We start from the raw sequence: 24,484 nt of genomic DNA, 5'->3' as shown, positions 1-24,484 counted from the left end.
GTCTGTGTTCGCCTACGCGCTATGAAAATACAGCTATCTATCTACGTATCTAGGTAGATATCTACCAGAAAAGAACGATCACAAATATAACTGTTTATTCTATTATTATGGCTATTATGACTATTATTACTACTTCTTGCAACTATAAATGTTCATAACTCTTGGGCATTAACACTTACCTAGGCAGGTAGGTAGGTACCTGGATAGCCTACCCTCGTATGTAAGATCTTCTCAGAGAGATTCACATTCTTTGAAAGGGTCCCTAGCTTTTACGTCCCTTTTTCTTCCCCATTCCCCAGCATCGGCAAGTACGCCGGTACTAAATCACTAGACACTATGTAGGCTAGACCATCTTACACCTAGGCAGGTATCTACCGATTGCCTCTGATGCTACTTATGATCTGCAAGGTATGGTACCTACCTGGGCAGCTTACGGTGCTTATCACTCACTTACCTACCCCTTTACTTCCATTCAGCCCATCTGCCGTATCTTTCTTGCTTTCTCCAACGAAATTGGACTAGACTTCATTAACCTAGATACCTAGCTGGCTAGCTGGTTCCTCCCTATGCGGTAGCTATGTAGACGTCCCACTGCTTTGTGACTCAGGTAAGCACTTGCTGCTAGGTAATATACCTAGGTATGGAGACCGATTTTTAATCGAAAGGGGAGAGATTCTAAGCTGGGCGAAATGAATATGTTCATCGAGAATAGTTCTATCTACCTACCTACCTACTTACTTACCTGACCCCTGGCCTAGAATAATTCTAGCTGTAAAGGAATAACTACGTTAATCAAAGAATGAACCCATGCCCTTAGGTATCCCAATTTCTATCACCGGGAGAAACCATTACAACATTGAGAATTAATTCCCCAGGTTGAGATAGTTTCTTCCAATTTCTACCATTGGGATACGTGGATTCATTGGATGAAGTCTAGTGATTCTCGGGAGTAGGGGACTCCCTCCACGGAGAAGATCAGAGCTAGAGCGTCGGTACTTCCAATCTACCTGGCCTTACACCTACGATACATCTCCAGGGCTATGAATATGAGTGTCATCATCAAGTTAGGTATACCAAGCACAATACAGAGGGTAGGCACTACTATTGTACCATTACACCACAATCAAGCACCAAGCGGAAACTCTACTAGAATCACATTATGTAGGTAGCCCTGGACCTATAGAATAATCTTATGACATTGAAACGGTAGGGGGTTTGGCTATGATAACATGCACTACGAACAAAAGCAAGCGTTCCCGCCCATCATAATGTATCTACCTAGGTACCTAGGCAGGTAGTTGAAAACTGATTCAATATCTCGGATCTCCCTCTTCAAACAAATACGCAGAGCAAGTGGTACGCCAACCACAAGCCCTAACAGAAATATGACAGACCACTCCACTTGTTTGCTTGCTATGGCTTGTCTTCTGTTTTGCAAAAGTCAATACAGTCCAAACGATCCCCAAGTCGTAACGTCACGTCATGTCATGTGTCATGTATGGATATATCCATCCCTTAACTTCGGCCATCGTATCTATAACTAGAGAAGAAGGGGACAGGAAAGGAATTGATTTGAATTCCCCCAACTAGATCTCGCCAGTGACCTCAGCAGACCAATCCTTACGGATTTCGAGCTCCATGAGCTCGGGTGTGTTCTCGATACTGAGACCCTTTTCATTGGCTAGATGCAGCAAGCAGATGAAGCAGAAGCTCGTCGAGATATCGTCGAGCGCGGTCTTGTTGTAGACGGTCTGTAGGTCGTTCATGACATCTGTGAACTTGAGCGTCGGTGCCTCCTGCTTTTGTGCGTCCGTTGGCGGGGTTGGAAGTCTCGAGCGGTTAGGGTCCTAAATAAAAGGGGTTAGTTTATGCCTAGGAAGAGAATTAAAAGCTTCTAGAAGATATATATAACTTACCTGCTCGGTGTCGGGGAGCCCTATACTCTTCCAGAGCTCCTCCTTTAGTCGACGTACATCGACCTTCTTAGCTACACGAGCATACTGTACATATTCTGGCCTCAGACGACGTGTTGACGTAACAAGTTGTGTGCCGAATCCGCCCATTGTCATACCGTTGTCTAGCATACCAGTAATACCAATATCTTGGGTCATGGGAACGTCAAGGCCAGGTGAGAAGTGATCCCTAGCATCCGCAAACTCCATGTCGTCATCATCGTCCAGCATGCCGCCACCTGGGAGCGGCATCTCATCATCGAAGAAATTGGCATCGTAGTCTCCCTTCGGCATAGCCGTGTCATCTTCGGTGCTTTGGAGTGGCTCTCTTTGTGCCCAGAAGGCCTCATCCATGTCACCCGGAGCCACGTTGTTGTCTGACTGGGTATTGTTATTACCGAAAAATCCTCCTTTGTTCCGGAAGCGGTTACGGCGGCTCAAGCGGGCCTTAGGCTTAAGGAAGAGGTTAAGAAGCTGTGTCGAGTTGAAATGCTTGTCGTCCGGGAGAAGGTTTCGAGTCTTTGACTTCCAATCCTTCTTAGGCATGGATATGGCGGAATTGTTCGTAGCCTGAGTAAAGATTGTTTCGCCCAGTTTTGGATCGAGCGGCGATGCGAAGTTTATCTCGAAAGGTTCCTTTTCCTTTCGTTGGCGGGTAGACGTCTCGGGTTTATTGGCATCTTTAATCTTTCGTATTCTCCAGTGCTCTGGGCCGGCCCAGTTCTTCTGCAGAGCTTGGTCGAAGTAACCCAGGATATCTTCGTGCATCTTATCGTCGTTCCTGGAGCGGTTCATAGATACGATGTAGTCGTTGTTCTCATCCTCAACACCATCCACACCATCCACACCATCACCGCCAGGCATGCCATCGTCTGCGCCTACATTAAATGGGCGCATCTGAGGCTCTAGCGCGGCTTCTCGTGCCCAGGCTTCACCACCCTCGCCGAATGCAACATCACCCGCGACGTCGAATCCTCCTATAGCTGTCATATCATCGAAGCCAGCCAGATTGTCATCATCAATAAGCATGCCAGAGTGGTTACCAACATTTCCACTCTCATCCCCGTCTTCGTTGTCATCTTCTAGGGCACGCAAGAAGGGAATATCCAAAGAACCAGATGGGTTACCAAGCTCAAAAGTTTTCAATGACGGGCAAATGTCTTGCTCGTCTAGTCGACCAAGGTCGGGGAAGAATTTAGCGCCCAGCGCGCCAATATCGATCTCAACGTCTTCCTCTTCTTGACCAGCCTGTTCGGTGATAGTCGCTTCATGTTCATCCTCCGCGTCCTCCATATCCTCGTCTTCCTCCGCGATAACGTCCTCTCTCCGGCGGAGTTTGATCCGTTCGTCGGAGGCATCATTGGCATCATCACTGCTATCGAACACAATACGGCCCTTGCCATCGATCATAAGGTGGTTTAGTAGAAGGCCCTTGGCACCACCCTCGTCGAAGTCTGCCGAGGCTTTTTTGAATAACGGATCGACTGCGAATTCAAGTTCGAATTTCTTGAGCTGGAGAGAAGCGAACGATGGTGCAAGAGTCGCTTCTGAGGATCGTTGCTGCAAAGGTCAATGTTAGTATAGTATTTCCATTCAATTGATAATACATCAAACGTACTCGCTTCTTCGACTTCCTCTTGACGACGTTTCCATCCTCGTCGACTTCCTCCTCACTCTCCTCACCATCGGCGTCCCTATCCTTTTTCTTGGAGTTGCTATCCGCTAAGCCGCTAAGCAGCTTGCCTGTCTCAGTTGCAACACTATCCACTCTGCTGGTATAGATCTTCACGCAGCCGTCCAAGGTGCAACTGGCTCGTTGGAAGTTGACCCCATCTCCATCCTTGAGTAGGGACATGTCATGAAAATAGTCGATCAGAGCAAAATTCCAGGAGTTCGTGGCGTTGATTTTATTGTCGGTGGCCATCTTCATCCATTCTTCGAAATTGGCTAGAATAGGCACACGCTTCATAGGGGTCACGCCGCTTCCAACAACAAAAACATCGTCATCGTCATCCCCGCTGCGTCGCGGCGTTCGCGGGTCGGTGCGGGGAGTTCCATTGTCGCCTTCCGCCAGTCTCTTCTTCCCAGGCGTCGTGGCAGCGGCCTGTAGGTCGTTGATTTGTTTTTCGTAAAGGGCTCTTCTTGAGTGTAGTCGGCCCCTTTTTTCTGATATGTCGTCGTTTAGGGGGATCCTATTTTTTTATTTAACGATAAGATTTCTAGTTCCTATGCTCTACTTGGGTATGTTATATAAATGAATAAACAGTGCACATACTTGAGAGGCGATTTAAAAGGAGAACCAGCAGAGCCAGAAGTTGTTCTACTGCCAGCGCTGGCGCGATGTTTTTGGCCTACACGAGTCATCTTGGGTGGTTTGTGTTGGTGTGAACATGTGGGTTGAATGGATTATGGTGTGGGTTAAAGATAGATTGATGTAGATTGCAGGTTTGCAGGTCGCAAAGTGTTGTTTAGTTTACTTATCGGTGTGTGGAGTCGTTTGGAGTGTGGTGTGTGTGGTTGAGTCGGTGTCGCGCCCTGTCAGTTGCCCCGGTCACTTTAATTTTTCCTATGGGCTTTACTATGCCGTACGCAAGTAAACAATCCCTATCGCGCTAGGCTTATTTTGGTCAAAATTATTAATTAACTCCAATGCTACAAGGTTAGAACCTTCCAAGAAGCATTCTGCAGTGGAGGTGGAGGAGGGGAAAGAGTCTAAGCCACACCCACTAGCGTCTACTATAAAATTATGTACATAGTACTGTACAGCCACAACCTTGAAGTCATGATGGAATTGCAACTGGCCACTGGGAAATACTATGCGCCGTACATAGCACTACTACGCCGTAGGGAAAGTTAACGCGTGGCGTTTCCCCCTCTTTCACCCGTCCATTTGTCTTGGCAAGTACCGTACGTTGACGTGTCTGTCTGACAGTCTATCTACTGTCAGACTCGGTAACCTTGAATGGGAACTGTTTAATCCCCACCCGGAACTTTTTACCGATAGAATTGAAAATCAATTCATCTTAATTGCTCCATCCAACTTTGTACCCTGTCTTGATTCTAGAATCAATTGAACCCAGAACCACTACCCAGAACCCATGCATCATCTCATCTTTCACCAACCTTGAAATCTACGACGTATACAAAGCGGTATAAGTAATACCTCGAAACTTCAAACTGCATAGATACCCAGAGAATCGAGATACCTAGTATCTACCTAGTAGTACACCTAGTACCTAGTACAAATCGATGTCTATGTTACGCGGTATGTCTGAGGGAGCCAAGTGCCAAGCTTAATACCTTGATTCCGGTAGTCTGGGAAGGAACTTGACGCAGTAGTTGGGTTACAACTTACAAGACCTTTTCCAGCGCACGTTTGCTTTGTTTTCATGTCGATCTAAAACTTACATATGTACCTGCCATGTGTATGTATGTACCTACATGTAGGCAGTACCACCTGGCAGTGCACAGTTACCAGTGACTAGGATCAATGATGTAGTACCGGTACAGTTGCAACACTGGGTAATCTCAATACAACATTACAAGTGTATTCGTATGTATTCCCTACCCTCACCTTACAACTCATACATGTATACATCATCTTAATCCTACTATTATATCCATCCAGACGTCCCATTTGAAGATCAGAGATATCTAACTACTACCTATCTACCAGCCTACTTGAGTAGGTACATATGTATCTAGCCTCTTTATACATGCTCTGACTCACTCGCTCGCTCACTACCTTTTCTTTCGAATCTATATCTTCTTCCTTTTATCACTAACTACCTAAGTAATCGACTAATATAATCCTATATCATTTTTTATAAGCTAATCATTAGCCTTGGAGCTTTGGAAATACCAGCTTGGGCAACCTGCCTATCCTTTCAAGCCCTTTCAGCACTTCTAACCCTTCTAGCTATGGAGTGTTAAACACTCCTCAGCTGGCCAATCCATGATGCAGACCGCCATACATAAAAAGAGGCGATTCAGCTTTCGGCCATTCTATACCACAGTCTTCCTATTTACACTCATTACTACATATTGTTTATTCATCCGGGGACCAACACCATCATCAAGAGGTCCATCAAGAAGTCCATCAAGTGAATCGCCCTTTCTGTCTAAACGATCTGGCGAAGAATGCCGGTTGGTTCACAATGCTCCAGACAAATGCGCCTTTGTGAAGCGCAACTGCCATGATGATGAGGCTGGCCTCATAGAATATCTCACATTCTACTATTGCCATCTCGAACGTGCCCAACCTGTTGCCTTCATCATCATGGTCCTCTGGGTCGCATTGCTGTTTGCCACTATCGGCATCGCCGCTAGCGATTTTTTTAGTGTCAACCTCAGTACCATTGCTACCATTCTTGGCTTGAGTGAGAGTCTTGCTGGTGTGACTTTCCTGGCCTTTGGCAATGGGTCGCCCGATGTCTTCAGCACCTTCGCCGCCATGAGCTCTAATAGTGGAAGCATGGCGGTTGGCGAGTTAATCGGCGCCGCAGGTTTCATCACTTCAGTCGTTGCCGGTTCTATGGCCCTCGTACGCGAGTTCAGGGTGGGCAGGAAAACATTCGTCCGTGATATCTGTTTCTTCATAGTGGCCGTTAGTTTTGCTATGTTCTTATTGGCCGACGGAAAGCTCCATCTATGGGAGTCCGCCGCCATGATCGGCTTCTATATTTTCTATGTCATTGTGGTCGTTGGCTGGCATGCAGTCACCAAGAGGCGGCGGGCGCGAAAGGCTAAAGAGGCCTCCTCTCGTGGCCACTTCTACACGGTCTCGAATGAGCACGGCAATGATGAACTAGAGCCTTATAGGGATGATCCCGACGACGAAGATGCTACGCCGGGGGAACGTCGTGGCTCAGAGAGAAGCGGGTCTACGGCTGTCGATATTGCAATTCTAGAGCGAGGACCTAGAATTGAGATTGGTAGCCCGGACGACGATACTGATTGTAGCCAGCATCTTGCTGCTGAAATGACGAGCAGTATGCGTGTGAATCGTCCGCGGGGGAGGAGGAGCAATACAACCATAACCGCTATACGGCCCAGTTTGGTTGGCGCGCTCGAGTTTAGATCAGTCTTATCGTCGCTGCAGGAAGAAGGAAATGTGCGCTTGAGGCCTCTGTACCATTCTCGCAGTACTTCCGCCGATCTTCTACACGGAGGGCGTAACGTGGTCCGAGGAAGCAAAAGCGCACAAACGATACAAGATGTTGGGGATGCTTCCATCGCGACCAGGAACCGCGCACGGTCATCCGGGTCGATACCAATTATTGTCGATGACGATCTCGCACCCGGACCTTCAGAAGGAAGAGGTAGAAATTCTAGCCCGCATACAGTAAGAGGGAAACTGGCCCCCCCACCAACGGACCACTTCGGCGGCCACTATGCAGAAAGCTCTGCATCCTCAACAGAGGATTTGGCGCCAAATTCCCGGCCAGAGTTACATCGACTGCGGATTCCCAGTCCCCATGGAAGCGAGAGATCCTCGCCTTCCTTATCGCCATTTCCTGCATTTTCGGATTATCCTTTTGGCGTTGTCGAAAATTCACAACAAACTCCACAATTAATTCTCCCATCTCCCGTGCAGGAGCGACGTTCTTTTCCTATCTTGGCTGAACCGGTAAATTCGAAACCCTACAGGTGGTGGCCCTATCAGCTTTTGCCTCCGCCGCACATCATATTCAATACTCTGTTCCCCACTCTGCAGGGCTGGAGAGCGAAATCAATTTGGGATAAATTTGTCAGCCTGATCTCCCTGCCGAGCATATTCTTGCTTGTCATAACATTGCCCGTAGTGGAAACCGAAACATCAGAAGATGACTCGGATAAGAGCATTGTTGATCCGCCAGAGTCAGGTCATCTAGGCAATACAGCACCGCCGGTTTCTTCGGAGCCAGGCGTCTCTATACAACCTGAAACTGAATGGCAGCGATATAGACGACGTACGAGATCCAGGGGATCCAGGGGATCTAGTCGAAGTCATTCGCCTGTTTCTCTACTTATCCCACCTGATTTTCAAGAGTCGGCACAAACTCAAGCTATGCCCACCTTGCCTCAGCCGGATGTGCAAATAAAAAGACCTGCTTCCGAACTTGAAGGAGACAGTTCGACGCTGGGCGACGAAGACCTTGGCTGGAACCGCTGGTTGTTGATACTTCAAATATTCACAGGTCCGATATTTTGCGTGTTCATTGTCTGGGCAAATATGGAGGAAGATCTCGAGCAACCCACGAAATTTCTCCTGAAAGCCATTTTGGGCTCTCTTGTTTTTTCCTTGGTATTGCTCGGAATATTATTGTTGACTACGTCGCCGGATTATCGCCCTAAATACCATTTCTTATTCTGTTTTCTAGGATTTTGCATTTCTATTGCCTGGATATCCACCATAGCCGGTGAAGTGGTTGGAGTGCTTAAGGCATTCGGGGTGATTCTGGACATATCAGAAGCAATACTTGGCCTTACCGTCTTTGCAGTTGGTAATTCCGTGGGAGATCTAGTTGCGGACATAACTGTCGCTCGACTTGGCTATCCCGTAATGGCATTGTACGTTGTCCCCAAGCTTCACTTCCACCACAGCAATCATATAAGCACGTTGTACTAACTAATATATTACAGATCTGCCTGTTTCGGTGGCCCCTTGTTGAATATTTTGCTTGGAATTGGTCTTGGAGGCGCTTACCAAACAATAACTGCAGCAAATAAACATAAGGCCAAGCATCCTGACAAGCCTATACGGTATAAGCCATATCACATCAAAGTCAACGGGACCTTGATGATATCCGCCATAACGTTACTGCTCACTCTTTTCATCCTCCTCACCGTTGTTCCAATGAACAAATGGATGATGAGCAGGAAGATTGGCTGGGGATTGATTGCGCTCTGGTCTATCAGTACGATACTGAACCTTGCGGTCGAAACGACGGGAGCGTGGCAGGATATAGCATAGAATGTATGCGCCTAGGTATCGACGAGCAAACACGAGGTTACGAATTATTGTTGTTATTTGTGAGAGCGACTTAGAAAATTTCAGTATACGGTTCATTTCGTCTGTCATTATAGACAATTAATGCATAGCGCGCAACGAATTCAAAATTGTTTCTTTGGATGGCAAGTGACTTGGTTTATGCTATGTTTTCCATGGTTGTCCCTTTCTGAAGATAACTCTAGCAGTCCTCCTATATGAAAGGTCGCGCAATCATACCTATCACACAAACCTACACAAACACGCAAGGTTTTATGAAAAGTAGGTATTCAAACTTCAAAATAGAAGATTGGCAAGACAGTAGTGCCTGGAAAAGGGATATAAATAAGGTTACTCTCATTCCTACCTTGAATTTGCCTTTCCCCTACCAACACCCCATCTGCAATCCTTTTGAGTAAGATCATCCACAATACCTACCAACCTAGCCACCTAGCTACTTGCCCCTATTCCAGCGTTTGCGAAACACCAAAAGAAGTAGAAATCGAGTAGGATACGAGATGGCGCCCCCCGGCATCCAAAGCAAGCCCGGGTCTGATAAAAGTATGCATAGGACGCCACTTATGATAGGTTGCTATGCGGGGGATTTTCAGCTGCCGAAGCAGTATCGTCACGGTGGGCGGAAGATACGAGAACCGACGAATACGCTGGACGAGCTGGTAGGAGGAACAAAGGCATCAGGTATGAATATGGGCGAGGAGAAGAAGGAGAAGGAGAAGAAGAAGGAGGGTCAGGATTTATCGCGAGACGGTAAGGAGGAGGCTCACCAGGGGACTCAGGTGGAGGATGGTGTCAAGTTGCATGTGAAGCTGGATTGCTCAACGACGAAGGGTTCTAAATAGGTCGTATTTTGTAAACGTAAACTTGGATAGTACATATCTACCTAGGTAGATAGAACATTGAACTCCCCCCTATTTCGGTACGTACTTATTTTAGGTAGTTATCTAGGGTAGGTATTGTACATAAATGTAAGGCAGCTAGTATGTGGAACATGTGGGCCAGATCTTGCTTCAATTGGTGCATGACCCCCCTTGTTCCTTTGACCGCTTTTATTGATTTCAACACTCAACATGATTTACCCCTCAACCCCCCCCCCCCCCCCCCCCCTCCCCTCCAAATATGCACCAAGTCATTATGCAGTGTTACAGTTGATCTTCCAGGGGTCCAAATCTTTTTTATTAAGTGCTAGCAACCGCCATAGCACAGTTACTCTACTCACTATTACGAAGTACTACACCTCCAGGATCTAGTAACTACAGTCAGTACCTTAAGTAACGACAGAGCTTAATTTATTAGATTGACACGCGTCACTTATAATTGTGAAGCTCGACTGACTTTCTTTCTATTTACAGTTGTCGCTGCACTCGCACTTATCACATTATATACCAAAAGAAAATCCATTTACTTATTTTTCAACAATTCCTCCACAAAAATAAAAATGGACGCCGGCGCACCCCCATACCCTCCTCTGGAGGACCGCCCCATCAAGAACACCATCGCCCTATTCGACGTCGACGAGACCCTCACCCCCGCGCGCCGCACCGCGAGCCCCGAGATGCTGCGGACGCTCGAGCAGCTGCGGCAAAAAGTCGCCATCGGCTTCGTCGGCGGTTCCAACCTCGTGAAGCAGGAAGAACAACTGGGGGCGGCGGCGAAGCTGCCGGTGACCTCGATGTTCGACTTCTGCTTCAGCGAGAACGGGCTGACGGCGTACAAGCTCGGCGCCGAGCTGCCGTCCAACAGCTTCATCAAGTGGATCGGCGAGGAGCCCTACAAGGAGCTCGTCCGCTGGATCCTCCACTACGTCGCCGACCTCGACATCCCCGTCAAGCGCGGCACCTTCGTCGAGTTCCGCAACGGCATGATCAATGTTTCCCCCATCGGCCGTAATGCGAGCACCCAGGAGCGCAACGATTATGAGGCGTTTGATAAGCAGCATAAGATTCGCGAGACGATGGTCGCGAAGATGAGGGAGAAGTTTGGGCATTTGGGGTTAACGTACGCTTCCCTCTCCCTCTCCCTCTCCCTCTCCCTCTCCCTTCCCTCCCACCCCCCTCTCCCCCCAAAGCTAAAAAGGAAAATCAAAAACTAACACCCAACCCCAACACCAGCTTCTCCATCGGCGGCCAGATCTCCTTCGACGTCTTCCCCACCGGCTGGGACAAGACGTACTGCCTGAAGCACCTCGAGGACGAGGCCAAGAAGCCCGGCGGCATCGCCTACACCACCGTCCACTTCTTCGGCGACAAGACCTCCCCCGGAGGCAACGACTACGAGATCTACACCGACCCCCGCACCATCGGGCACTCCGTCAAGGGGCCCGAGGACTGTCTGAGGCAGATTCGGGAGACTTTTGGTTTGTGATGATGTTGAGCGAATGGGTTTAAGCTTGGGTGGCTTGGGGGGGGGGGGGGGGGGGTCTCTGGTATGGTGAGGGTTGGGGGTTGGGGGTTGGGGGTTGGTGAATGAAATGAAATATAAAAAATTAAAGAATATGATGATGTGATGATAAAAGGAAGGGGGGGCGGGTTACCTATATACCGAAATAAAGTATAAAAGGGATGAGGAAAGTGAGGAAAGGGGGGGAATAAAAGAAAATAAAGCCTACCTACTTACCTAGGTTAGGTACATACATATTAAACACCGTCTACAACCATCCATCTACCCCCTTTTTTTTTTTTCGCGTGAAGACAAAATAGAACCGCGATGCTACATGTAGGTATGTACGTTCGCGCATGAAAAAGGCGGGACGAGAAAGAGAGAGGGTAGAAAGGCGGGAGACGAGAGATGGAAAAGAAACCATATGGATGCCTAATAAAGTATAGCAATGAAGTTATACGATTTATTTATATTTAGGTACGTACCTACTCAATCGTTGATGTTGTCCGACACGACTACTACTACTACTACTACTACTACCACCGCTACTACCAAGGAGTATATATCCAAACATAAAATACCTAGCTAGGTATGTACCTAAGTAAAATCACAAGTTCTTCTCCCCCCTCCTAGTCTTTCTCCTCTTGCTCTCTTCATTCTGCTCTGCTCAGGTGGACACGTTTTATCCTGCTCATCACTGCCGTCGTCGTAATCGTAACAACTGCATGGTCAAATCTACCGCCCAAACTCCAAATGCGGCACGATGACCGGGCCGTACTTCGTCGGCGCCGTGAACGCCCCGTCGCCCTGGACCACGAAATCCACCGCCAGGCTCAGCCTGCTCAGCCCCCCGTTACTCTGCTGCTGCTGCTGCTGCTGCTGCCCCCCCTGCCCTCCCAACGGCGTAGCAGCAGCAGCAGCCGCATCCGGATCATAAGCCACGATCGCGACGTAGTTCCGCCTCCCCATCAACTTCTTCAGCTCCCTCGGCGACCCGCTGGCGTCGGTGTGGAAGATCTCCATCATGTCTTCTTTGGTGTCGGAGACCTCGTTGGTGGACTTGTGGCCGTTGGAGGGGATGTAGTGGGTGCGGTTGTTGTGGAGCATCTTGAGGATGTAGGGGGCGGCGGGGGCGGCGACGATGGGGGAGGTGATGATCTGGTACATGGTCTTGTGGTCGTGCGGGTGCGTGGGGTCGTGCACGAGGCCGGCGCCGGCGGCGTTGACGTCTGTGGGGGGGAGGGGTTAGCATTGGTTGATTGGTTATTTAGGGGTATACTGGGGAAAGGGAGATTGGAGCTGAGTTAGGGAGGAAAGGGGAGAGAGAGAGAGAGAGAGAGAGAGAGAGAGGGGAATCGCATACCTCCAGACAAAAACGTCATGCGCAACCCCTTCTGGTGCGAGATGCCCTGCAGCGTGCGGATGAGGTACGTCCGCTCCAAGTCCTTGCTATCATGCGTCCACATATCCTTCAGAATCTCACCAATATCCAGGTCGCCAAACTGGTTCACCACATTGCCCATCAGCCCGGACTTGCCCACCGCCTTCTTGACTTGGTTGAACCCCTGCGCCACCATCTCCTTGCCGCCCACGATGCCTGCCACTGAGCTTGTCACCTTGCCTAGGACGTTGTACGTCGTGTTGACGGCCTTCTTGCCGGTGGCAAAGGTGTTGGCGAGGCTTTCCACGGTGTCTAGGCGCGGGTAGACGAGGGGGACGGACAGCATCAGGAGGCAGTGCTGGACGCTGGGCGGCAGCATCGCAATCTTCGGGAACAGACCTTGGTATGTCGGGCCCGCGAGCACACGGCTCTGTGTGCGCTCCGACCGAAGATCGACGCCGACTACCACCACGGCCGGGCCCAGGTACTTGACGAAGTGCCAGCCTTGGCCGGTGACGGTGAATAGATCTAGGTCGTGGCTTACATTCCGGAGGAGCTCTAGCGTGGTGTGGTGCTGGAAGAGCAGGTACATGTCCACGGCTATCCGCCCGATGTTCTTGAACATCTGTGAGTTTTGCATGTAGTCTGGGTACGAGCCGTAGCCGTCAAATCTGTTACGCGAATTAATTAGCTTGGGATCCTTTGAAAAAATTTCACTTCCAATCCTAAGTATGCGTATCTGGACTCACATATCATGATCATCAATCTGGCAGATATGTGGGATCTGCGCAAATGCCTCGCGCAAGAACGGCTGGTCGAAGTGGCTGGTGTAAAAGTGGAAGTAGGCGTGCGACACATCTTCCTCGTGTCGTGCCGTCCACCCAGAATTCTTTCTGTTTTCCTTTCCTGGCATCGCCAGCCATTGCTTTAGGAGCGGCACTTCTTTCCACAGCCGGTCCCCGTAGATCTGGTCACCTAGTCCAAGCTGAACGTGGAAGCCGTTGCAGTCTATGTTCTTCTGCAGCACGTCCTTCCACATGAATCCCAGCCCGCCAAGCTTGCTGCGCTCGTTCTGAGATGTGCTAGCCGCGAAGTCGTTGCCGGAATGCGCTATCATGCGCCAGTTTGTTTCGCTGCGGCCCGCGACGACGAACTCGTATCTGGTGCAGCCGAGATGCGAGGTAACTGCATATGTCCACCTCTCAGTTCCGCCCTCGCCCATCTGCAGATCGACATCGTATTTAAAGAACTGCCATCTTTGGTGTGTGTAGATCGAATGTGGTGTTAGCTGGCGAGGGTTTGGCGACAGATCAACGCTGCGGTGGATATGGATAGTGGGCGGCTGCGGCGCATCTGTAACTACGAGGATACTGCCCAGCCACATCCCCTTCTCAATGTCCATATTGGTATACCTGAGATATGGACCAAAATAGACTCCGTTCGTGGGTTGAACCTTGTACATATCCACACCGGCACCAGGCGGTGGTCCCGAAAAGCCAGCAGCGGTCGGCGTGGCGGTTGCGACACTCATAATACTCTCCGCATAGCCGGGCGTCTGAGGTGGGAACATAGGCGAGGCCAATGCGCTCTGCTTTCCAAACATCGGCGAAGCAAGAGGGTTCCCATACGTAGATGCGGTGGGAGACAGCGGCACAGGTTCATGGTGAATGGGATTCGGGCCCTTGGGGAACTCCCACTGCGTAGCCTGCGTGGATAGATGGATATAATAATACTGGCCAGAGTTTTGATCGAGGTGCGCAATCCAGCCCTCGGGCAGCGGCGGCGGCGAAGAAGGACCTTGCCCCTGGAAGGGTGAGGGAGTATGAGTAACGACTTGCGCTTGCTGCTGGGTAATCTGCTGCGATTCTGGTCTTGGATCGTTCGCAAACGCAGGGTGCCCTGGGTGCTGCAAAGCCGGGGATGCGAGAGCAGCAGCAGCTATCTCGGCTTGCTTTTTCGGCGGGGATGTAGCCTGGGTAGCTGGAGCAGGAGTCGTTGAGCTCGAGCTTGCCTGAGCTGGCCTCTGCTGCGGTGGTTGTTGTTGTTGCGGTTGCTGCTGCTGCTGCTGCTGTTTCTCGTTGGGGTATGCGGAAGAGCTTCCGCTATTACTGATGCTGGAGTAAGCCGGTGGAGGGCTCGGCGACATCTGCATCCGCTGGAAGTCTTGCTCTAATACACTGATTTGCAGCGCTGATCCGCCGGGCGCATCGGATTTTCCACCATTGCTCGATGGCCGCGCAGTTTGAGCACTAAACGACGAGCTGGTGGGGCTGACAGGGTTTGCCCCCTGATATACTGTAGGAGGGCCATGTGGTTGTTGTTCAGGAGTCTCTGTCGGCGTCCATGGGCGCGGAGGTTGCGAATGCTGCTGCTGATGTTGCTGCGCAGCTGGCTGCTGTCCATATTGCGCTATACGCTGAGCCGCGGCGGCACTCTGGAAACTATTGAGTGTCGCGGTTCCGGATATACCGGCTGCCGCATATCTTGCTTCGATACCCCCTCCCGGGATATTGCCCGGTTCGGCGACTGGTGTCTCCGGTGGCGGCGGAGATCCTCTACTCGCTCTTGTCGTTGATGTGGAGGCTGTAGAGGCAAAACGGTTCACACCAGTGTCCGCTGTCTTGAGGTAGTTGTCTTGGCTCGCTTGAGGTCGCGCATTGCTACCTGAGCTTGGAGTCGTGGAACTCCCTCTAGGCGGAGGATAATATGGTTTCTGATGATAGTCGGGGAATGATGTGCTGGCTGGGGCCGGGGCTGCTGCTGGCTTTGACTGATTGCCAAGAGGCTTTGCGAAAAGAGGACTTTCATCTGTAGGGGGGCTGCCAGGGCTTAGCGCCGCTGGTAAAGGCTTGGGCGCAGTTCCTCGTCGCTCGGCAAGGCCAGGCCTTTTCCCCTCCATGGGACTTGTATCTATTCGTGGGCTAGTATCGTTCGAATCAGAATGCGAAGAGCCGGTAGGGCTCGTGTAGATATTATGCGGGCGGCGCCCGTCGTTTTGGTATGGAGGTCGGCTCGACTGGGAAGGCTGGCCTATTTGATGGTCATCGTCATCCGGGTAAGGCAAAGGCGCAGCCGAACTCGAAGCTCCGGGCGGCAGGGGAAAGGTAGGCTTGGAGGATGCTGGTGTGGGATATCTGAACCGGTCCGATGCAGGTTTAGGGCTCTGGGGGTGAAATATTCTCAGAGGCTCGATAGTAGGACTGTCGCAATCATCGGAAGGTTTGCTGAAGAACATTTCCTCGTCGAGTCCTCTGTGGCGATCCATCTTGTTCCACGTACTCTCTTGTACTTAAAGCACGTTACAGCCGACAGGTACAAAAGTACGAAGATTATAAGCGAGATGACGCACGCAAAAACGAGGAGAGGATCAGAATAGGAGCTTTGCGACAAGCTGTACTTGGAGATTTTCCTGCGATTTTCCTTTGGGATTTTACTGGCGATAACAAGTTTGACCAATATCGCAACCAGGCGCAAGAAGGCGGGGTTACGATGATTGGGTTGGATCGATTCTGAAGCTTCACTGAAGCTGACGATATCGACCAAAGAAAGAAATGCGATGGGTATACGGCACAAGTAATGCAGATATGAGCAAATATGAGTAGATGAAACAATGTTCAAGAAGGAATACGATGACTTCCGAAGAGGCCTCTGATATGCGGCCAACCAACCATTTGGCTGTATGAATATGGCGGGGGGCTTCCTGGGGGGGAAGCTCCTTGTTCACAAACTCGGTGGGCTCATGCCGCTTGGCAGGTGGGAAGACAGGCCTGGTGATTGGCTGAATGTAGACAGGCGCTTAAGGTAAATGATATAGGGAAATATGTTTGAAGCAGATGGAATCTCTAACCGCCCAATCAGCATAATGTATCACAAGACTCTGTTAAAAGACGTGACATGAATACTGGATCCATCATCTTCCATCCTTTCTTCTTTCTCCTTTCTCCTATAAATAGGAGCTTTGCCGATTTGGTGGGCTTAATGGGTTTGTTTAATTTTCTCATAATAATTTACATGACCTACCAGTCGACTTGTGAGGCTTAGATTATAAGATTATATAATCTAATCCTCTGGATATCAAGGCCCAAGTTGTTTAATAGGGTTGAAATGATGAGTGATTTAAAGGAAAGATAGGTACCTAACGTAGGTAGGTATAGGTTGGTATCTGAAGGATGCATATCTCTTGTAAGTTGTAACGTATAAAGTCCACGATTATCGCATATGATGGATGGTAAGTTATTGTCCAAGGGAAGCCGTCATAACCGTACCGTGGGGCTAGTCTAAGCGGCTATTGATCCGAACTTATGAATCGTAGAATGTAGCGCTGAGATATGTGATGAGATCTCCATCCATGGATGTATGCATAATGTATACCTAGTTGGGCATGCGTGACATTGCGTGTAGTTGTATAGCCAACCTAACCTAGCCATATAGGTATCGAGATAAATCCTTCCCGTCGTCGCATGGCACTTCACTTAGCGAAGGCCTATAAAAAGACTTGCGGAAAGCCCCGCTAAGCTCGATAGATGTGGGATTAACACATGCATCTAATAAAGATGATATTAAAATGATGATGGAAGAGTTAAGAGGCTCGCTCTAGTGGAATAGTCTTTTAGTTTCTTAAACGCATGGACCATGTAACACACTACTATGCAGAGGCAGCCAACATTGAACCGAGGTAGTTAAGTTATGTATTAATGAAATGATGCTTCATCGCTCCTTACACTGTAGCGTAATTCCAATTCAGCCTTATGAAAGCCCATGACCATAAAACGACCCATAACTAATAAGTTATTCATTAATAACTATTCATTACTAACCTTTTAAACCTCGACCAATTTAACGCCGTTCAATTTCGGTCGCGAACTCTAAAACTCGGCGACGAAGCCAACCCCGTTCGTTCCGTTTTTGGCGGCGAGAATCTGACGCGGCGAACGATAGTATTCCGAGCTAGCTTTTAGGTATCTACACTATTTAGTATTACTACCAGCCTACCCGGTAAGTTGTGGTACGAACGCATAGGCTGCCTAGACCAAATACAACTTTGAAGTAGTTAGGTATTAACAGATATCGATGACTCTTCGTTAAACCCCTTAGAAGGGGTCCATACATACAGTCAGTGCCACCGCATGATGGAATGCCAAAACTTGGATTGTCTCGCAAGGCTCTTTGTTCGCCTCCGACCCTCCCAGCTTTCTCGGGCAGACTCGGGCCCGACCAATCACGACGCACTCGCCGCCCTCGACCTTTCATTGTCGAAATAGGTTGCGGAGAAGAACGCGTGGCAACCCTGGAAATCTTGCTATGTGCCGTGGTGACTTTTAGGCTCCCTATTCTAACGTATTCTGATATGTTCCTCGACTCGGGTTACGTACGCAATGTCTGACTGTTTTGCATGCCGTAAGTTGATGTTTTAGGTGTGTGGTGTGTTAGTCATTCGCCATCGCATAGCGTAGGCACATTGCGCATCACGGCCTGGAGCCTTGCATTGCATCGTGTATATAAAGATGACATAGCTACCCCCCATTAGTTATCCCATCTTCTACCATAGTATCTTCATCCGAACAAACACTCAATCACTACTACTTCACACATTTACTAAGCATTCAACATGGACAACTCGGGCAATACCAATAATAACCGTCCAGGTAACATCTGGGAATTCTTGCAAACATTCGCCCCAAATGGACCTTTCGCAGCTGGTGTCGGCATTGATCACGCCAATTCGATGCCTCAATTCCCTCCCGGATTCCCTTTCCATAACACTGAGTTCAACAACGACTCTTGGAATGGACAAGGCTGGGGCGGTTGGGGTGGCCCATGGGGTCATCATGGATGGCGCGGATCAAACGGACGCCCAAACCCCCGAGACGCACCCGAGTCCGGCGGCGAAGACGACCATGATATGGACGGGGAGACCGACACTATGAGACCGACTCCGGATGAGTCGGTGAACAGCGATGTCCCTCCTCCGCCTCGCGCCTCGGGAGCATTTTCTCCACCTCCTCCTCCTCCTCCTCCAGGTGCACCGAACCACCCACCTCGCGGTCCGTTCCACCACGGCCACCCACACCCCTTTGGCCCTCGTCGTGGGGGACCTTGGGGAAGACGTGGAGGACGACGTGGCCATCATCACCACCAGCCGCCGCCGCCGCCACCGCCCTTTGGTGGCCCATGGGACTTCCGGCCGCTAATGGAATCCTTCGCTTCTCACCCATACGCCCAAGCTTTCAGAAATTGCATGGACCAAACCCGCAGTGGCCCTTCAGACTCATCGGCCGAAGATCAAATCAATTCTTTCACCCCTCCTGTCGACGTCTTCAACACGGATAAAGCCTACGTGCTACATGTCTCGCTTCCGGGTGCGCTCAAGGAGGACATCGGAGTAAATTGGGATGGAGAGAAGATCAACATTGCTGGAGTGGTATACCGACCCGGCAACGAAGAGTTCCTTCAGACCATGGCCTCGAGCGAGAGGAAGGTAGGGATGTTCGAACGAAGCATCAAGCTACCGCCTGCTGGAAGCGATGAGAAGGAGGATATTGACGGCCTCGGCATCACCGCCAAAATGGAGAACGGTATTCTAATCGTGACTGTTCCCAAGACCGAGAAGGAGTGGACTGCGATCCATAAAATCGACATCGAGTAATCTTATGACGACTGTACAATGGGATAAGTAAACGGTAGGTATACCGTGAGGACCTTGGGGTATCATGGGCAACTTGGGTAAGCTGGGTGATGGGAAGGCGTTTGGGAGTATAAGCAGGAACATCTATGGATAAAATCGAGAAAAAAAAATAAGAAAAAACGCAATCACATATTATTTAGAATATAGCAATAAACATTTTTCTGTCGTGTCTGAGTCTTCAAGGGGTATCTACGTGAAAATGTTCAATAATGAATTCTTCGTTTTTCACGCGTGTTCACTCTGACACTCACCTATTAGGATCACATTTCTTAATAAACTATGACGTGACATGTCTGTACCCGTGCCACGAGGAGGAGTCTGTTTAGCTTTGCATGCTTTTTACTTATACTGCAGTATTATTCGTAGCTAATACATCCGTGTCGAGTTCTTGCATGACTTCAAGAACTAGCTGTAGGCTGTCCATGAACGAGTTGACAGCGACTCGAAGCATCCTGTTAGTGGTAGCTTTGTACTCGGTCCGTAGGATGTTTCCTCCTACATCTCCATTGGTGGCACTCTTAGTCATAGGGTTGATGGAGAAGGTTCGCTTCACCAATGGAGATAACTCCTTGTCCACTTGCAATGCATTAAGAGCAACGGAGGCAAGTCTAGGTGTTGGAAATGGCACCTCGAGAGTCCTTGAGTTCAGGTTAGCCCAAGATGATGCCTGGTCACCGATACGCGCGCAACGTACAGCACGCATGGAAATTGTATGTCTGTTGCGACCGTCATGGTGGCTGGCTATCTTGTGAGATATGACAGATATGACAGACTTGATGAATGTTGTTATGGTTTGTTTATGTTGTTTCAGTTGAAATGCTGGAATGTAGATTGCGCAATAAGAAATAATTAGATAATTTAGGTATGGATGTAAGTTGAGGTTCCAGTTTCTGGCGGGGCAGAATGGGTACTGTACAACGCATAAAAGCACTTGAGCCCTAGAGTGATGTAACGGAATAGAGGGGTTATCTGCCTACTAGGTAGTAGGTACCTAGGGTATGTTACCGTATGTAGGTAGTAGTTACCTAGTACACAATAACGATTAGTCCGAAATGATGATAAGATAAGAATTTGATTGGAATTCAGCTTGCGGCTTATGAGGCCAACGTTTCAGCCACCTAGGGAGGGAAGGCACTGTATGCTGCTATGCAAAAATTGAATAAAGAAAAAGGAAGGAAGAAAAAAAAAGACAAATGGGGCTCGGTGGTTGCTGAGCAACAGGTGGACCTACACACAGTTCCAGGGGTAGGTATAATTGTCTAAACCAAATGAGGTAAAGGGTCAAATGACACGGCCATGCAACGGCCAAACTTGGTCAAACTTGACCATAGAGACCATAGCGACCATTGCTTTCTTCATCCTTACCCCAACCAGCCCCAACCAGGGAACATAACAACAATAAAATAATAATAATAGAGACGATATCTGATACAAAAACATCCTCTCCTTGAAAAAGGTTGCTTTTACGATCTACAACATTTCTTTACTTTACACTCTTCTTATCATTCTACTACTCATTCACTAACTCACTCAACTACTCAATTACTCAACTGCTCACTCCTACTCGTTTGCCTTCAATTCCGCATTGCCGTATTGTCGTATAACAATAAACAATTCACTTCTCAATTGATTTGATTTGATTTGATTGTTAGTACATCGCCCTGTCGATTGATTTCAATCAGCCTTCCTAACATAAACCATCCCAGCTTATACACATACAATACATACATACCTACCTACTGAACAAACTCCAACGGCTATTTCTACTTAAAGTCTTGAGTAGGTAAATAAACAACCATAAAGTTCAACCGCCCAAACCTCAATATTCTTTCTTGCCTCCAATATTTAGGTGGTAGCTATACCAAAAGACCTGCGCTTGTCTATGCATAGCCGTTGAAGCTTCCTCGCCCTCGTCCAAGTTTTTACTTGAACGGGGCTCTTAGAAGAAATTTTTCAGAAAGGACAACAAACCGATTCAACAATAACAACAGCAACAACAGAAACAGCAACAATAGTTGATAGTACAGCCAACATGGCACCTTCTTCCAGGAGTTCCAACTCCGGCCAGGTCGTTGAGTACATTCCAGGTATATTCTATTTCCCTTTTCGCATTCGTCTTCATCTTCATATTCGCATTATTCTCCCCTCCAAGCATCGTCCTAGTCACATCTATTATTCCCCTTTAGCTATGACACAGACCAAGCTAGGAGACTCGCCCTCTCCCGGCCGCTCTTTCACTACCCACGCCCTATACCCATCCTTATTATTCAACGCAGAAGCCTTTCCTGTCACATTATTAACAATTGCAGACCGCCTATACCTAGCATCATATTTACATCCCCCTAACGCCGATACCGTCTTCCCTTACTCGGAACAGCCACAATCTCGCTCGCCCGGGAAACGATCACAAAGGGCGGTAGATGGACCTGCGCCTGTCCCGTCCAAGGCTGACAGACACCCTCCCTATTATTTCACTGTCGATGACATGCTTCTCTACAACGCTTTTCATCACGACTTTGGCCCGCTCCACATTGGCCATCTATACCGATTTGCTCTGTATTTTCACGACATTCTTGGCGCTAAGGAAAACCAGCACAGACCTATTGTGTTTTGGAGTCGTGCGGATCCTAGAAGTAGGTGACTCATATACATGGGGGGAAAGCATATAGTATTTACTGATTATCCTTGATAGGTCGAGCAAATGCAGCTTGTTTACTAGCTTGCTACATGGTTTTGATCCAGTCCTGGCCACCTCATTTGGCCCTCGCACCGATTGCGCAGGTCGATCCACCCTTGATGCCTTTCCGTGACGCTGGTTACAGCCAAGCAGACTACGGCATCACTGTCCAGGATATTGTGTATGGTGTTTGGAAAGCCAAGGAGGAAGGCTGCTGCGTCTTGGATGACTTCGAGCTCGACGAGTATGAGAAGTACGAACGGGTCGAGCACGGTGATTTCAACTGGATTACACCGCATTTCTTAGCATTCGCATCACCACAATCTACTCCCGCGACACGTATTACAGAGTCTTCCGAATTATTTGCTACGCTACCAAAGACGCTCGCCGCAGTGGACGCCCACCCAACTCTTTCGCAACCCTTCAAGAACGTGTTGAAACACTTCTCTGAACGCAACATTGGACTGGTTGTACGACTCAACTCTCCTCTATACTCCCCCTCATACTTCGAGGCTTTAGGAATTCAACACCTGGATATGATCTTCGAGGATGGTACTTGCCCTCCTTTAAGCACTGTACGGAAATTCATCAAACTTGCGCACGAGACAATCACTGTGAAGAAGAAGGGCATTGCAGTACATTGCAAAGCTGGTCTGGGAAGAACTGGGTGCTTGATTGGAGCATACCTTATCTATCGTCATGGTTTCACTGCCAACGAGATCATCTCCTTCATGCGGTTCATGCGACCAGGCATGGTCGTAGGCCCTCAGCAGCATTGGCTACACATGAACCAAGGCATCTTCCGGGAATGGTGGATAGAGGAGAGGATAGAGAGGAAGCTGAGGAAAGAGATGGCAGCCAGCCTCAACCTCCCACCAAGCACACCTATTCGTGCTATGCAAAAGACATCTCTCAACCGAAATGCTCAGGCCTCAACCCCCCCTAGTAGGACTCCCTCCAACCGTACCCCGCTTGGCGAGGTGGACGATGAACGCCGTAATGCCGGTGTGCAGGATGACTATCTACCTGCCCCAACTCCAGGCCAACCTCGGAAGACTAGTCGCATAGACCGCCACCATCCCTACCAGCGTAACGCAATGCAACATCCCACAGTCGAGGAGGAGCAAGAAGCATCTGAAAAGAATGTTGAGGTCGTGGCCGTCCAGAGACGATCCAACGATGCTGAGTCAGAAGAAGAATGGCTAATGCGCACGCGCACACACCGAAAAGGGTCACCCAACCGCAACGAGAAGACTCGATCCGTGAGCCAAACTACCACGACAACGATCTACCAGGTCATTGATAACGACGCATCGAACGACACGGAGAATGTTGGCTGCGGCAAGCCAAAGACTGTCGCGGATCACGTTACTGGATCACCGACACGGTCAGCCAGCGCATCTGGTGTCTTGACTAAGGTTAGAGGCAGCAAGAGGACCGCCGAGTCCCGCAACAAAGAATCATCTGGTGTACGAAAAACCAGTGGTCGGATTGGTAGTGTCAGCACCAACTCTGGTACGAATGCAACGGTACGTAAGGTTTCCGCGATGTAGGGACCCGAGACCAGGCGTCCGTTGAAAAGACTATGAGTGACTATTTTTATTCTGGTTACTACCCTTTCTTCCTTATGGGATATACACCTATTCCATGATAATCCGATTCTCGCTCAAGGGCAACTGTTTTGCTTTTTCTTAACGATGACGACTATCACGACGAGGTCACGGTTCCTGCATTAGGTATGCGTCTGGCGTTCAGGATCAACAGGAGGTGCAGGATTTTCTTCAAGTTATTCATCGACAAAGTGATCCACCTTTCTCTGCTTTTCCGCATTTTGTCCTTTATTCCCTCTCGGGAATGGATATATGCCCAAGGCGTCTTGTCTTATACATATGTATTTCACTCAGCTACCTAAGTACCTACTTGGCTAAACTAGTATTCCCTCTCTAGCTAGCTACATAGCCCCTCTACCACCATACCATACAACCTTTATCATACACAACGAATACTTGAACGACTCTTGGCGTTACGGTCACTTTTTATCTCGGTGGTGGCCTGGAAGGAAAGGGGGACACATTTTGCTGCATTTTAATCTCTTAATCGCTGGGGCTGGGGCTTTGCTTTGCTTTGCTTTGCTGTTGTCTTTTAATTCTATACTGGCTAAGGTTGAGTCGAGTGTGAAGAGAAAAGAGAGAGTAGAGAAGAAGTGTCGCCGAGCATTGGAGTATCAAGGCGAGAGAGGGAGAGGAGAGGCAAACACTTACACTGCTTGCTTACTGCTGTTGTTGCTGTTGATTATTGTTGTTGATTAGGTAGAAAATACGCGGAGATGATGGAAATTAGTTTTCTCAATCCTTCGGCGGTGTTCCTAATCATTTCTTTTTCTATTTTTCGAGGCATTGATGTTGATGTGAGTGTTGAGTGA

General features: G+C 48.9%; 7 protein-coding genes across 7 annotated transcripts; 4 read left to right on the top strand and 3 right to left on the bottom strand.

The window, feature by feature from the left end:
• Positions 1-1,297: 1,297 nt before the first annotated feature.
• Positions 1,298-4,577, bottom strand: GGS25DRAFT_468061 (barren). The gene is made up of 4 exons (XM_049259047.1): positions 4,228-4,577; positions 3,571-4,144; positions 1,917-3,512; positions 1,298-1,847 (listed from the first exon to the last, which is right to left on the bottom strand). Exons 1-4 carry the CDS (start codon positions 4,314-4,316, stop codon positions 1,587-1,589), a joined length of 2,520 nt encoding a protein of 839 aa, XP_049120954.1. The 5' UTR covers positions 4,317-4,577; the 3' UTR covers positions 1,298-1,586.
• Positions 4,578-5,910: 1,333 nt separating this feature from the next.
• GGS25DRAFT_516483 (uncharacterized protein) lies at positions 5,911-8,907 on the top strand (the record flags this gene model as incomplete). The annotated part of the gene is made up of 2 exons (XM_049263202.1): positions 5,911-8,504; positions 8,577-8,907. The coding sequence occupies 2 exons, from the start codon at positions 5,911-5,913 to the stop codon at positions 8,905-8,907; spliced, it is 2,925 nt and encodes a 974-aa protein (XP_049120953.1).
• A 1,147-nt stretch (positions 8,908-10,054) lies between these two features.
• GGS25DRAFT_468057 (eukaryotic phosphomannomutase) lies at positions 10,055-11,338 on the top strand. The gene is made up of 2 exons (XM_049259046.1): positions 10,055-10,938; positions 11,052-11,338. The coding sequence occupies exons 1-2, from the start codon at positions 10,379-10,381 to the stop codon at positions 11,302-11,304; spliced, it is 813 nt and encodes a 270-aa protein (XP_049120952.1). The 5' UTR covers positions 10,055-10,378; the 3' UTR covers positions 11,305-11,338.
• Positions 11,339-12,054: 716 nt separating this feature from the next.
• On the bottom strand, positions 12,055-15,965 carry GGS25DRAFT_516480 (uncharacterized protein; the record flags this gene model as incomplete). Its single annotated transcript, XM_049263201.1, has 3 exons — positions 12,055-12,548; positions 12,683-13,371; positions 13,450-15,965. The coding sequence occupies 3 exons, from the start codon at positions 15,963-15,965 to the stop codon at positions 12,055-12,057; spliced, it is 3,699 nt and encodes a 1,232-aa protein (XP_049120951.1).
• Positions 15,966-18,129: 2,164 nt separating this feature from the next.
• On the top strand, positions 18,130-19,647 carry GGS25DRAFT_7157 (HSP20-like chaperone). The gene is made up of 2 exons (XM_049265974.1): positions 18,130-19,423; positions 19,644-19,647. The coding sequence occupies exon 1, from the start codon at positions 18,309-18,311 to the stop codon at positions 19,344-19,346; it is 1,038 nt and encodes a 345-aa protein (XP_049120950.1). The 5' UTR covers positions 18,130-18,308; the 3' UTR covers positions 19,347-19,423; positions 19,644-19,647.
• Positions 19,501-20,332, bottom strand: GGS25DRAFT_7162 (Pcc1-domain-containing protein). Its single transcript, XM_049265975.1, has 3 exons — positions 20,080-20,332; positions 19,637-20,023; positions 19,501-19,574 (listed from the first exon to the last, which is right to left on the bottom strand). The coding sequence occupies exons 1-2, from the start codon at positions 20,115-20,117 to the stop codon at positions 19,729-19,731; spliced, it is 333 nt and encodes a 110-aa protein (XP_049120949.1). The 5' UTR covers positions 20,118-20,332; the 3' UTR covers positions 19,501-19,574; positions 19,637-19,728.
• A 1,085-nt stretch (positions 20,333-21,417) lies between these two features.
• Positions 21,418-23,615, top strand: GGS25DRAFT_516477 (phosphatases II; the record flags this gene model as incomplete). The annotated part of the gene is made up of 3 exons (XM_049263200.1): positions 21,418-21,472; positions 21,572-22,018; positions 22,078-23,615. The coding sequence occupies 3 exons, from the start codon at positions 21,418-21,420 to the stop codon at positions 23,613-23,615; spliced, it is 2,040 nt and encodes a 679-aa protein (XP_049120948.1).
• Positions 23,616-24,484: the final 869 nt, after the last annotated feature.

The sequence above is a fragment of the Hypoxylon fragiforme genome (genome assembly GCF_022984875.1).
Source record: "Hypoxylon fragiforme strain CBS 206.31 chromosome Unknown GGS25scaffold_1, whole genome shotgun sequence".
Taxonomy (NCBI): domain Eukaryota; kingdom Fungi; phylum Ascomycota; class Sordariomycetes; order Xylariales; family Hypoxylaceae; genus Hypoxylon; species Hypoxylon fragiforme.
Note: the sequence above shows the minus strand (reverse complement) of the source record. Positions and strands in the feature narration are given on the sequence as shown.

What these genes read in the sequence shown, in the direction of transcription:
- GGS25DRAFT_468061 (XM_049259047.1), bottom strand. Translation starts at nt 4,316, where the DNA reads ATGACTCGTGTAGGCCAAAAACATCGCGCCAGCGCTGGCAGTAGAACA. An exon ending in CCTTTTAAATCGCCTCTCAA is followed by an intron (nt 4,145 to 4,227) that starts GTATGTGCACTG and finishes ATAAAAAAATAG; the next exon opens with GATCCCCCTAAACGACGACA. An exon ending in AGAGGAAGTCGAAGAAGCGA is followed by an intron (nt 3,513 to 3,570) that starts GTACGTTTGATG and finishes TGACCTTTGCAG; the next exon opens with CAACGATCCTCAGAAGCGAC.
- GGS25DRAFT_468057 (XM_049259046.1), top strand. Translation starts at nt 10,379, where the DNA reads ATGGACGCCGGCGCACCCCCATACCCTCCTCTGGAGGACCGCCCCATC. An exon ending in TTTGGGCATTTGGGGTTAAC is followed by an intron (nt 10,939 to 11,051) that starts GTACGCTTCCCT and finishes CCCCAACACCAG; the next exon opens with CTTCTCCATCGGCGGCCAGA.
- GGS25DRAFT_7157 (XM_049265974.1), top strand. Translation starts at nt 18,309, where the DNA reads ATGGACAACTCGGGCAATACCAATAATAACCGTCCAGGTAACATCTGG.
- GGS25DRAFT_7162 (XM_049265975.1), bottom strand. Translation starts at nt 20,117, where the DNA reads ATGACGGTCGCAACAGACATACAATTTCCATGCGTGCT. An exon ending in ATACAATTTCCATGCGTGCT is followed by an intron (nt 20,024 to 20,079) that starts GTACGTTGCGCG and finishes CCTGAACTCAAG; the next exon opens with GACTCTCGAGGTGCCATTTC.